General features: G+C 41.8%; 1 protein-coding gene across 1 annotated transcript in view; it reads right to left on the reverse strand.

Annotated features, from left to right (window-relative positions):
- The window catches only part of Cd109 (CD109 molecule), a 104873-nt gene that overhangs the window by 84023 nt on the left and 6545 nt on the right, over positions 1-14305 (reverse strand). The window contains exon 3 of the mRNA XM_090338544.1: positions 2242-2270. Within this exon, the coding sequence (XP_090194670.1) occupies positions 2242-2270 (29 nt within the window). The remainder of the gene's footprint in view (positions 1-2241; positions 2271-14305) is intronic.

Genomic DNA, 14305 nt, shown 5'->3' on the forward strand with positions numbered 1-14305 from the left:
CTCTCTCTCTCTCTCTCTCTCTCTCTCTCTCTCTCTCTCTCTCTCTCTCTCTCTCTCCCTCCTTGTCCCCTCTCTCCCTTTTTCCATTTTTAGCAGTAGTATATTGTGTGGTCCCCTGTCCCAAAGATGAATGCAGATTCTGAATGTGCTTAACATGGAATCTTCAAGAAGTGATACATGAACCTGATTCATGAGATAATAATGTGATCCTACTGAAGTCTGTAATATGATAGGGCCAAGGTCCTGTGCCACCTGGTTTTTAAAAATCATTCCAAAAGTATCTCTTAATGGGCGCTACTCTGTTATACATTGGGTGAAAGAAACTCTGAAACAAAGCACAGTAATAAAAGTACAAATTTCCAAGTCAAAGCCATGGAAAATAACATTAGTGCACAAGCAACTTTTGGTAATTGGGTTTAATAACTCTCAGTAAAATAATAACCCCTTCCCATTTCTCTAATAAATCATATAATCCTCTAACATCTTATTTTACTCCAGGACACTCAAGAAAGAGATACATTAAGAGAGACAGACAGGCAGAAAAGCAGAGATAAACAGACAGTGACAGGGAGAAACAGATAAATAGTGACACAGAGAGATAGAAAGAGGCATAGAAAGAAAGACAAGAGACAAAGACAGACAAAGATGGGCAGAGACAGAGAGAAAGGCTGGAGACAGATCAACAGAGACAGAAAAACACAAACACACAGAAAGAAAGGAAAGGAAGGAAGGAAGGAGAGGAGAAGAGAGGAGAGGAGAGGGGATGGGGGAAGGGAAGGAAGGAAAGAAGGAAGGAGAGAAGAGAGGGGAGAGGGAGGGAGGGAGGGAGGGATGGAGGGAAGGAGGGAGGGAGGGAGGGAAGGACAAGTACCTAGGGTAGAATAGAATGAGTGAGGCTCTTGGATCAAGAGTAAAATTCTAGAGATTGCAAATGCAATGATGAAAAAGTTATATTTTAACACAGTAATATTTTTTTGTCTGAGACCAGAACTCAGTATCTGATGGTTTTGCTCATTGGCTTTACCATCTGAGCCATTCCTCTAACCGCTTAGCACAGTATATTTTTAATACTAAAATTAAGGCTAAACATTATATAGCCCTCAAAAGTCAAAACTTTCACTAAACACAGAAGTTTTTGGTCCTTCTGCCTCAAGTTGCAGCAGGCTGAGCACAACACTGTCCTTTTCAAAGCCAAGGAAACTATGAACAGAGTTTATTACCCATTCAACACTTCCAACCTCATTAAGTCTGAAATGAGACCAAATGCAATGACAGGCTCTACTTTACAAGAGGAAAAATCCCAGCTTCAAGTTTCAAGAAACTATCAGCCATTCTCCTAGAAGCGACATTCTTAAATAATTCTTAATGTTCTCAAATAAGTGTTAAATAATCTGAAGTTTGATTGAACTCAACCAAACTAATAAATACACAGACATAAGAGTCAAATACCAATTAACCTATTTCATTCACTGATTAATTTCTGATACCAATTTCCTTTTCTTTTCTCTCTTTTCTTTTTTCTTTCTTCTTTTTTTTCTTTTTTGTGACAGTACTGGAGCTTGAACTCAGAGTCTGGCACTATTTCTTGGCCTCTTCTGCTCAAGGCTATATGGCCTTACCACTTGAGCCACACCTCTACTTCCAGCTTTTTGGTGGTTAATTAGAAATAAAAATCTCATAGACTTTTCTGCCTGGGATGACTTCAAACTATAATCCTCAGCTCTGTCTCTTGAAGTAGCTAGTATTACAGGTGTGAGCTACCAGAGCCTGGCATAATGGGTTTGTGGATTTTTTTATGTTTTTATTATCATAAATTAACTGTACAAAGGTGTCTATGTAGTATTTACAAATATGCATAAAATGTAGTTAGATCCATTTCTTAACCCTCCCCTCTCCTCAATAAATGTTATATATCATTATGCCATTTTAAAATATTTAAATTTTTATTGTTATTATAAAGGTAATGTTCATATAATTGAATATAACTCATATATAATTAATATAGTATACATAATATATAATTTATTATATTACTTCAGTGAGATTCACCTCCATCATTCCCTTTTTCTCCTCTCCCTCTCACTTGTTCACTTCTTACCCCAAAATTTCCCCACTTTGCTATCATGTCATATTATTTATGAAGTCTAGATTCTACGTAGGAGCAAACACAGACAACATCTGGCTTAGTTCACTCCAGCTGTTGACCTACAATGAACCCAAATTCTTCAAATGAATACTTACTGAAGGAAGAGTCAATGTCTTAAAGGAACCTAAAAGACAAACAGAGGAAAACATTTTTTATAATTTGAATAGACTGACTACCACAAAACAAAACTCACAAAATACTCTTTAAGATGAAGATAGAATCATAAACTTACTTGGTCAAACACAAACAAATTGGTGAATGCCCAGAATACTCTAGAAATGTTTACATATTCTTGCACCAAAGAAGGAAGAGCTGAATTCTACAGCTGAACCTCATTCTCAGGTTGTTTGCTGTTATTTTTTTCCTGAGCTGACCTCTAATGGTGATCCCCCTAGCTCTCCCTTCTGGTGCTTAAATTGTGGACATAAAACACCACATCCAGTCAGAGAAATACTTTTCAGGAAGTTGGAACTTCCCAACTTAGAAGTAGGCAAACGCCAGTAGCTCATTCCTGTACTCCTAGCTGAGATATTAGAATCACAGTTCAAACCCAGCCAAGCAGAAAAGTCCTCAAGACTCATATCTTCAGTTAACCATCAGCATCAGCCTTGTGCTAAAAAGCCAAGAGCTGTAGGCCCTGAGTAAAAGTACTAGTACCGGCACGCGCGGACACACACACACACACACACACACACACACACACACACACAAAGAATGGATAGCTATGTCATATGTCCTATGATGTATATAAAAACTGTTTCACTTACTCTAAGAATTTTCTATTTATATACAATTCATAACAATATATTGTATAATTTACATATATGCAATTTTTTGTCAGTTATGTGACTTGAACTCTGGGTCTGGACATTGTGCCTGAACTCTTCAGCTCAAGGCTCTACCACTTGAGGGACAACACCACTTCTGTTTTGTTTTGTTTTGTTTTTTGCCAGTCCTGGGCTTGGGCTCAGGGCCTGAACACTGACCTTGGGCTTTCTCAAGGCTAGAGCTCTACCACTTGTGCCACAGCACCATTTCTGGCTTTTTTTTTCTATGTATGTGGTACCGAGGAATTGAACCAGGTCTTTGTGCATGCTAGACAAGCACTCAACCACTAGGCCAAACTCCCGGCCCACTTCTGGTTTTCTGGTGGTTCATTGGAGACAAGAGTCTCTTGTACTTTGGTGTTGGGGCTAGCTTAGAACTGTGATCCTCAAATCTCAGCCTCCTGAGTACCTAGGGCTACAGGTGTGAGCCACCAATGCCCTGCTCATATATGCAATTTTTTAGGAAAAAAAATACTAAACAGAGTCTAGTGGCTCAGGTCCATCACCTCAACTACTCAGGAGCCTGAGATCAGGATGGTTATGGTTTACGACTAGTCTTGGCAAAAACTTCAAAGACACCCTCCCCTGCCCCTCTCAAAAAACAAAGCTAAGTGTGTTGGTATCCCCTGTGATCCTAGCCATGCAGGAAACATAAATAAGAAGATCAATCACATGGTTCAGGCCAGCATAAATGCAAGCCCCTACTCAAAAAGTAATTAGAGCAAAAAGGGTCAGGGGCATGGGTCAAGTGGTAGAACACTGACCTGACAAACCTAAGAGTCTGATTTCAAACCTTAGTACCACCAAAATAATAATAATAGGCCAGATACCAGTGGCCCATGCCTGTGACCCTAACTACTCAGGAGGCTGAGATCAGAGGACTGATGTGTGAAGTCTGCCCAGGCAAGAAAATCTGTGAGATTCTAATTGCCAATAAAATACTCAGAAAGCCAGGCTCACTGGCTCACGCCTACTTTGAGCTTTTTTTGTTCAAGGCTAGTACTCTACCACTTGAGCCACAGCACCACTTCCAGCATTTTCTGTGTATATGGTACCAAGGAATGGAACCCAGGGCTTCATGCATGCTAGACAAGCACTCTACAACTAGGCAACACTCCCAGCCCTTATTGGGAGTTTTCATTTTGTTTTGCTTCTGTTTGGAGGCCAGTACTGGGGCTTGAATTCAGGGCATCCCCATCTTTAGAGGTTTTTTTTCCCTGCCCAAAGTTGGTACTCTACCACTTGAGTCATATCTCCACATCTGGCTTTTTGGTGGTTAATTGAAAGATAAGAATCTCACACCCGGGGCCGCGAGTTTGGCCTAGTGGTAGAGTGCTTGCCTAGCATGCATGAAGACCAGGGTTCGATTCCTTGGTACCACATATTTAGAAAAAGCCAGCAGTGGTGCTGAGGCTCAAGTGGTAGAGTTCTAGCCTTGAGAAAAATCCAAGGGCAGTGCTCAGGCCCTGAGCTTAAGCCCAGGACTGGCAAAAAAAAAAAAAAAAAAAAAAGAATCTCACATACTTTTTCTACCCAGATGGGCTTCCAACCATAACTCTCAAATCTCAGCCTCCTGAGGCCCTAGGATTACAAATATAAGCCCTGGCTTATTTTAATGTTTAGTATTTATTGCTGGGCTTGCAATGAACATGACCGAAAAGTGTCTACAAAGTGAAAACCAAGACAGACATGAAAATAGACCATAGTAATAAGAATCCTAGGCAGAGAAACGCAAAAGATTCTTATTTCCAGTTAACAAGAAAGCCAGAAGTAGCCAGTCTGACTCCTGTAATCCTAGTGACTTAAGAGGCTGAGATGTGGGATTATAGTTCAAAGCCAATCCAGGAAAGAAAATCTATGAGACACTTTTCTCCAATTAACTACCAAAAAGCCAGAAGTGGAGCTGTGGCTCAAGTGATAACCTTGAGTACAAAAGCTAAGGAACAGCATCCAGGTCCTGAATTCAAACCCCAGGGCTGGTGCACGTGCACACAAACACACACACACACACACACACACACACACACACACACACACGCTCGCACGCACGCACACACACGCACACACACGCACACACACCACAAAGATAAATCATGAGGTTGACTAATTCATCAGCTCAGTTAATGGAGGAAACAATGTACTTCCTTTCCAGCCTGATCCAACACAATCCACCTCCTGTGACCAGCAAATTTATAAAGACTGAGGAATGTTCAGGGACTGGAGATTTATTTTTATCCAAGTAACCTCAAGCAAGGCGAAAGGAGCAAACAGATGGGAGTTTACAATCCAAATAAATCTCCTAGGTTGATTAATTGAAGGACAAATGTCTTGGCAATTCAAACAAGCTCACAAGATCTGAAGTGCAGGAAATCTCATTTCATAGGAGAACTTGCTTTAAATGTAACTGTTAGTCAGATGAGACCTTCAATAAGTTTTGTCACTAGAGAGAAGTTGGAAGGGTTTCATGATTGCATGTCTGGGTCCAATTGCAGACACATAACAATGGGTCACTGAGCCAGGAACAATACCAAGCCAAAATTAAGCACTCCACCCAGAAGAGAGTGTAAGGGCAGAGACAGACGTCTCATGCAATCCCAGTTCTTTGCAGATGTGTAGAGAGATCCAGTGTGAGCTCTACTCATGAATCAAAAGCTAGCTTTTGCTGGATGCCAGTGGCTCACACCTGTAATCCAAGCTAACCAGGAAGCTGAGATGTGAGGATCATGATTCAAAGCTAGCCAAGACAAGCCAAGCCAAAAAAGCAGAAGTGGAAATGCAGTTCAGGTGGTAGAATGGAAAACCTGACAGAGAATGAGAGTCCTTGAGTTTAAGCCCAATGCCAGCACAAAACAAAATTAATAGTAATAATAATGATAATAGTGAAGCCAGCCTACATAAGCATGAAGTCCTGAATTCACAAAAAAAAAAGTCATCTTTTTTTTTTTTTTTTTGCCAGTCCTAGGGCTGGAACTCAGGGCCTGGGCACTGTCTCTGAGATTCTTTTCCTCAAGACTAGTACTCTACCACCATTTCCAGCTTTTTCTGTGTGTGTGGTACTGAGAAATCGAACCCAGGGCTTCATGAATGCACTCTACCACTGAGCCACATTCCTATCCCAATAAGTCATCTTCAAATATTTAACTTTTTTGTAAGTCATAGGGCTAGGCACTGTTCCTGACCTCTTTGCTCAGGGCTAATATTCTAGCATTGGAGCCACACCTCTACTTCGGGTTTTCTGGTGGTTAATTGGACATTAGATCCCATGGCTTTTCCTGCTTAGACTCACTTTGAATCACAGTCCTCATATCTCCTCTCTAAATTTATGAATACAGTTTGGAATTTCCCCAGCACTTATTAACTCCTAGTATAGGACTTAGTTGACAGTTCTACTACTTGAGCAATAGTCTACGCCACTGAAACATAAAACTAGAGATGGAGGGGTCAGGGGAGAACAGGCATAATAAGCTCTTTCTCTACTGTTGCTAGGCAGAGCATTAAATGGAGAGTATTTTAGTATTTGCAAAGCCTTGAGACCATATTTCTCTCTATCAACAAGCCCTCCCTGTCAGATATGGCAGAGGAGCATCATTTCTTGCAAATCTCTGTGACATTCTTTTAAATCACTAACCAAGGATGTACCTTGTTATCAAAAGCTCTTCCCCATGCTATTCCAGATAACGTTGCTAAACTGCGATCACATTTTCACGGGACACCAGAACAAGCCTGCCACACCAGCCTTCCAAGGCTGTGCCCTAACGCAGGCTACCCAAGGAACTCAAAAGAACCTTGTTTTAAGGCTTCACACTTGGCACAGCCTGACAACTAGTCATTTGATTTACAAATACAGTCCGTGCTATTTTTAAGTTCTGTAATAAGCACACATAAAAACTAACCTTTTCTTGAGGGGGGAAGGGAAATGGGGACCAAGACATGTGAAAGGGTATCAATGTATGGGAATTAATGCACCATTTATCTGGCAAATATCATGTAACCCTTCTATTAATTACAATAAAAAATATATTAAAAAAACTAACCTTTTCTTAACTTTTCAATACACTCTGTAAAAAACCATATGCTGCCTCTTCTGACATCTGTTCCCACCAATGGCTCCAGAGACTGGTTGAAGAGGAAAAGCGGTGTATAACTGAAAATGCAACTAGATCCAGAAACACTCAGGGAAAAAATGGATTTTTCTGATGCAAGTGTGTATGTGCAAGCCCACATTTGTGTGTGTGCACCTAACAAGTACAGTATCCCGGTGCTACTCAGTAACGCACAGTAATAAACATAATGTTTGCCAGGTACTAGTGGCTCACACCTGTTATCCTAACTACTCAGGAGGCTGAGATCTGAGAGAGGATCACAGTTCAAAGCCAGCCCAGGCAGAAAAGCCCATGAGACTCTTATCTCCATTTAACTACCAAAAAAGCTGAAAGTGGAACTGTGGCTCAATTGATAGAGTGCTAGCCTTGAGCACAAATATTCAGTGATAGAGTCCAGGTCCTGAGTTCAAGCCCCAGTACCAGAAAAAGAAAAAAAGCAATGTTTTCTTATGACTGCCATGGCCCTGACACCAACCCTCACCTCCGGCACAAGCCTCCCCTTCTCCAGAGTGTGAAATACCGGAGTCCCAACAACTGCCAACTATGTCCACAGAGGGAACTGTTTGAATGGATACCTATGTCTCTCTGGAAGAAAAAGGTAACAGTAGCAGACACAAAATCAGACACAGGACATACTCTTTGCAAACCACATTGAAGTTTTTATACACCTACAAACACGAAGAAGAAAAAAAAAACTCTTCCACCCTTCCACTGTGTGTGTTTGTGTGTGTTCACCCAATCTTTCAAGCCTGAAATCATTTTTTTATTTTATTATCTTTTATACTTTAACCTAAAACATAAAATAATATATATCTGGGATACACTATGATCATTCTGAAATATGGCTTGACATATCTGTCTATTCAAACAATATCATTTCTTCATGATAAAACTTTCAAAATCTAGTTGGCCAATGGTGGTTCATGCCATAATTCTAGCAGCATATCACTTCATCTCCATGGTGAATCCAATAGTTCATAACAATCTTCATGTAAAAAAATTGTGCACATTGGGCCAGGGGTTTGGCCTACTGGTAGAGTGCTTTCTTACATGCACGAAGACCCGGGTTCAATTCCTTGGTACCACATACTTAGAAAAAGCCAGAAGTGGTGCTGAGGCTCAAGTAGTAGAGCTCTAGCCTTGAGAAAAATCCAAGCACAGTCCTCAGGCCCTGAGCTTAAGCCCAGGACTGGCAAAAAAAAAAAATGTGCACATTGGCTAAACATAATTGAGCAGTGCTGGTGACTCACACCCACAATCCTAGCTACTCAGGAGGATGAAATCTGAGGCTCCACATGCAAAGCAAGCCTGGAGCTAGAAATCTGTGAAAGTCTTATCGGCACTTAACCAGTAAAAAGCCAGAGTAGAGGTATGACTCAAGTGGTAGAGTGCCACCCTTCAATGAAAAAGCTAAGAGATAAGCCAGTTGTGTTGGCTCCTGCTTGTAATCCTGGCTACTCAGTAGGTTGAGGTCTGAGGATCACTGTTCAGAGCCAGCCCAGGCACTAAAGGTCCATGAGACTCTTATCTCCAATTAACCACTAGAAAACAGTAAATGGTGCTGGGGTAGGGCAGGAGCCTTGAGCTGAGGAGCTCAGGGACAACGCCCAGGCCCAGAGTTCAAGCCCCATGTTCAACACACACACACAAAAAAAAAAGAAAAAAAAAGAAAAAGCTAAGAAACAGTACCCAGGTTCTGAGTTCAAGCTTCAGTACTGTCTCACGCACACGCACATGCATGCACACACACACACACGTATGCACACACACACACACACAATCTTTCAATGTCCTTTCAAGATTTTTTATGTATTACATTATTTAATACATTGCCTAAAGAGTTATCTAATATATCATTATGTTATCTGAGTCATAGCACATTAAGCAACAAATAACAGATACACATTTGTGTACGTGTGCATGTTTGTGTGCTGATAGAAGGGTTTGAACTCAAGGCCTTCCAATCTGGCTTAGCTTTTTCCATTCATGGCTGGTGTTCTTCTTTTTTTTCTTTTTTCTTTTTTGCCAGTCCTGGGCTTGAGCTCAGGGCCTGAGCACTGTCCTTGGACTTTCTAAGGCTAGAGCTCTACCACTTGAGCATCAGCACCACTTCCAGCTTTTTTCTATATGTGGTACCAAGGAAGAGAACCTGGGTCTTCATGCATGCTAGGCAAGCACTTTAACCACTAGGCCAAACTCCCGGCCCTCATGGCTCGTGTTCTATCACTTATGCCACACTACCACTTCTGTCTTTTGGTGGTTAATTGAAGATAAGATTCTCACTGGCTTTTCTACCTAGGCTGGCTTTGAACTATAACCCTCAGATCGCAACCGCCTGTTATTAACATTAATATATATAGTATTAGTATATAATTAACACATATAATACTTAACATAAAATATGTAATTATAAATATGATAATTAACATAAATACGTTATATTATACATGTTAATATATAGATCAGAAGCTCCAATATATGCTTCCTCTTATTCCCAACACCTATTTACTCATGTTTTCACATACAAAAAAAGAAAGAAAGAACGAAATCAATCAAGGGGTCATCAATTAAAGAAGGTGAAGCAACTTATTTCAGCATTAGAAAGTCATCTTCACAAGACCTGAAAGATCACCAGTAACCCAGCCCAAATTCTTCCAGGATGGCATCTGATTTGTTTCCACCACAGCTCTTCCATGAGTCATGAGGCCAGTGACTCAGCCAGCCTTAGAAGAAGCACAGTGCACATTTAACTTGGAGTTTGAAGAATTAGCATGTTTACTTACAACTGTGCTCAATCACTGATTCACAAGCAAACCCCAAGACAAAGTTTTCCACCGCTGACAATTAATGAGTGCTGGGAAGGCAAGCACGGAGGCTGGGGAAGGGCCTTTCTAACATCTCCCAACAGTCACCACACACTGGCTAGGGCCCAAAATTCACTCCCAGGCTTTCCAATACTGCGTCAACATTCAACTTGTGAGGCCCTAGCAGGTAGCTGCTCTTTTCAGTCAGGCTCTACATGCAGTACCCCACCCAGAAACCTTTGCAGTTTTTTTAGATCCAAATTGGATTTCATCAGATTCAAATCTAAGCTACTGCAAATAAATGTGAAAATGCTTTCAGAGAAAGATGCCTAAATAGCATTGCACCAATATCCCAAAATAAAGCATACAAAAATAGTTCACTCTCTTCAAGGCATGTCTTTCAAAGTCTCTGGATCTCAGGCAACTAACTTCAAGTTCAGGCTTCAACCTTTACTAACTTGTTTAGCTAGGGAACATTAATTGTTCTCTCTTAGCTTCAGTTTCCTCATTCCCAAAATGGAGATAATTGTGCTAACTTCCTAGGGTCCTAGAAATTAAACATTGCACACTAATGTTCCCAGTGCTACAAGGAAATTAAGTATGTAATGTAGTAAATCCCTTCCCATTCCCTCTTAATGATAGACCTTTGTAGCATTCCCAGTTCAAAATCATTCCAATAAATGATTTATAATTGCTGTGTGTGTGTGTGTGTGTGTGTGTGTGTGTGTGTGTGCGCGCGCGCGCACGCGTGCACTAGTATTAAAACATGAACTCAGTGCCTTGTGCTCATGTTTGGCTTTTTCTGCTTAAGGTTGGCATCCTACCATTTGAGCCACACACAATAATTGAAGCTAAAAGTCCCACCTACTTTTCTGCCCAAGCTGGCTTTTTGGGGGGATGGGGGAGAAGGGGGAGTTGTGGGGCTCAAACTCAGGGTCTGGATGCTATCCCTGAGCTCTTTTGCTCTAAGCTAGCACTCAACCACTTGAGCTACTGTGCCACTTTAGATTTTCTGGTGGTTACTTGGTGATAAGAGTCTCACAGGGTGGGGGGGAGGGAAAGTGGGACAAAAACGTGAGAAGGGGTATAAAATGTTCAAGAAGTAATGTACCCACTATCTGTAACCCCTCTATATGTTACCCCGACAATGAAATACAATTTTTTTTAAAAAGAGTCTCACAGACTTTCCTGCCTGGGTTCGCTTTGAACTATGATCCTCATATCTCAGCCTCCTGAGTAGCTAGGAGGTGTGACCCACTAGTACCTGTCCTTTGGCATAAATTATTGCTATCTTATTCCAATAAACACAGTTACCATTTTCTCAAACAAGTCCTATACTTTGCTTTAAATCCTAGCTACTTGGAAGGCTAAGATCGGAAGATCACAGTTTGGGACCAGACCGGGCATAAAAGCTCAAAGTATTCACTTCTCCATTCATAAATGGGGACAGCAGTGCACATGTCATTCCAGGTCACATGGGAAACTGAGTTCCAGAGGATCATGGTGTTAGACCAGTCCAGGATACTTCATCTGCTGAGAATGGAAGTTAGATGTGCTGGCCTATGCCTGTGCTCCCATCCATACAAACAAGAAGCCCAAAGGAGGCAAATCAAAGCTCAGGCAAAAAGTGCAATCAAATCTTAAAAAATAGTCAGTGATAGACGGGTACAATGGCTCACTCCTATAATCCTAGCTACTCAGGAGGCTGGTTCAAGGCCAGCCTGGGCACTAAAGACCATGAGATTCTTATCTCCAATTAACCACTAGAAAATGGGAAGTGGGGCTAAGGCTCAAAGGTAAGGTGGTAGCCTTGAGCTGAAGAGCTCAGGTTCAGTGCCCAAGCCCAGAGTTCAAGCCCCATGACCCACAAAAAAAAAAAAATAGTGAGCCAGGAGCTGGTGGACGCATGTCTGTCCTCCTAGCTGAGATCTGAGGGTCATAGTCTGAAGCCAACCACATGTAGAAAAGTTCATGAGACTCTTATCTTCAATTAACCACCAAAAAGCCAGAAGTAGGGCTTTGGCTCAAGTGTTAGAACAAAAACCTAAGCATCAGTGCCTAGGTCCTGAGTTCAAGCTTCAGGCCCAGCACAAACAAGAAGAAAAGATACGCTGGAACTTGGTGAGATCATAACTTTCCTTAGCTCCTGTACCTGAGTAACCTGACTCTTAAGCTAATCACATCTACTACACTGGGTTCTTTATCCTTAGTCTCCACCTACTTATTAACATATATCCCACACAGTAGCATAGCCCTGTGAATGAAGAGTCCATACCCTCTAAAAATAATTCTTACCTAACTACAAGTTCAGACAGAGTTCCATGAGCAAAGCTGCCTGTGGAACCTGCCCCAGCAGACCTGCCCACACTACACTAATTTATCTACCTTTATAAAAACCATAGCACTGATTTTAATCTAGGCAGCATAGAAGGCATGTTAAGGAGCACTGTTTCTTGCAAAAAGCTGAAAGGGCTGGCTCTATTAACTCTCTGGGACTTGAGGACCAAAGAAAAAGAAGAACAAGGAGAAGGAGAAGAGGAAAGGAGAGGGAGAGAAAGAGGAAGAAGGAGGGAAAGAGAAAGGGGAAGGGAAAGGGGGAAAATTGGAAGTGCTGCTGTTGCTCAAGAGATATAGGGTGGTAGGTAGCCTTGAAGAGCACAGGGACAATGCTCAGGCCCAGAGTTCAAGTCTCACTACAAACAAAAAAGGAGAAGAAAAGGAAGAGGAGGAGGAGGAGGAGGTGGAGGAGGAGGAGAAGGAGGAGGAGGAGGAGGAGGAGGAAAAAGTTAGCCTGGTTCTTTCTTTCTTTTTTCTTTCTTTCTGTCTTCCTTTTTTTTTTTTTTTTTTTCCTTTTTCTGGTCCTGGGGCTTCAACTCAGGGCCTGGGCACTGTCCCTGAGCCTCTTTGTGATCAAGGCTAGTGCTCTACCATTTGAGCCACAGTGCCACTTCCAGCTTTTCCAGAGTTTACTGAGATAAAAGTTTCACAGACTTTCCTGCTTGCACTGACTTCAAATTGTGATCCTCAGATCTCAGCCTCCTGAGTAGCTAGGATTACAGCTCTGAGCCACCAACCCAGCTCAGCATTAATCTTGGTCAGAAACAATAGTGAAAGTTCTACATAACAAGAGACAAACAGGGGCCCGGAGTTTGGCCTAGTGGTAGAGTGCTTGCCTAGCATGCACGAAGACCGGGGTTCAATTTCCAGGTACCCATATATAGAAAAAAAGCCAGAAGTGGTGCTGAGGCTCAAGTGGTAGAGCTCTAGCCTTGAGAAAGTCCAAGGACAGTGCTCAGACCCTGAGCTCAAGCCCAGGACTGGCAAAAAAAAAAAAAAAAAAAAAACAAGAGACAAACAGAAAAACAAAACAGAGATCCTGACTGCAAAGACACAAAATATTTCAAATCTTTCCCATGTCTTCATAGAGGAAAAGACTGCTCTCACTTAAACCTAGGGGTTCCATTCTTTCACTTCCTTTCTTGACTTGGCTTAGGACTCTGAGACAAAACAGAAAAGAGGTGGCTACTAAGGTGGGAGGAGAGAAGGGACAACATCCCTCTGTAGTTGGATTACAAGCAAAAGGCTACCCCACCTTTCTTCCTCTGTATTTATTACCAGTCCAACTTCCACAGTATTTTTCCAGTTATATTGCATGTATGCATATGTGTGTACACATGTGTGTGCATGTGCTCGCATGCACACGTGCACGCTCACATAATGCCTGTTCTGGGGCTGAAGATCTCTCCTCACTTGGATTTTTCTCTCAAACCTAGTGCTTCTACGACGTGAGCCACAGCTCCACTTCTAGTTTTTTAGTGGTTAACTAAAGGTAAGAGTCTCACAGACATGCCTGCCCAGACTAGCTTTGAACTATAATCCTCAGTTCCCAGCCTCCTGAGTAGCTGGGATTACAGGCATAAGCTACCAGTTACCAACTCAATGATGTCTGTTACACTTGTATACTCCTATATAGGAAGATTAAGCTATGAACTACTGGATTGGCCATAGAGAAGAGATGATATGCTAACCAGGTGATAACAAATACACCTGAGAACAGGAAACTCCCCAGTGAAGAAGTGTCCAGGGGTGGGGACTGGGGAAAGCAAGAAGGATTGATTAAGGTGTAGTATATGTACGTGTGAGCCACTTGACACCAGCTAAAGTCCTTTTGGACAATTAATATACACTTTCAAAAAAAAAAAAGAATGACAGGAAGACAAAACATGTCCTGTCTAGGCTGAGGGGGTGGGGGAGAACAATAGGCCACATGGTCAGAATCCCAGTATAAGTGAAAGCAGAACAATGAAGCTTGCTGAGATTGATTTGTGAGATGGGGGAGGGAGGGGTATGTCAAGGTATTGCACAGAAACCCTTTATACAGCTAATTGATGCTAATAAATTATTGTTTAGGGGCTAGGAGCATGG

The sequence above is a fragment of the Megascapheus bottae genome, chromosome 8 (genome assembly GCF_031878675.1).
Source record: "Megascapheus bottae isolate mThoBot1 chromosome 8, mThoBot2.hap1, whole genome shotgun sequence".
Lineage (NCBI taxonomy): Eukaryota > Metazoa > Chordata > Mammalia > Rodentia > Geomyidae > Megascapheus > Megascapheus bottae.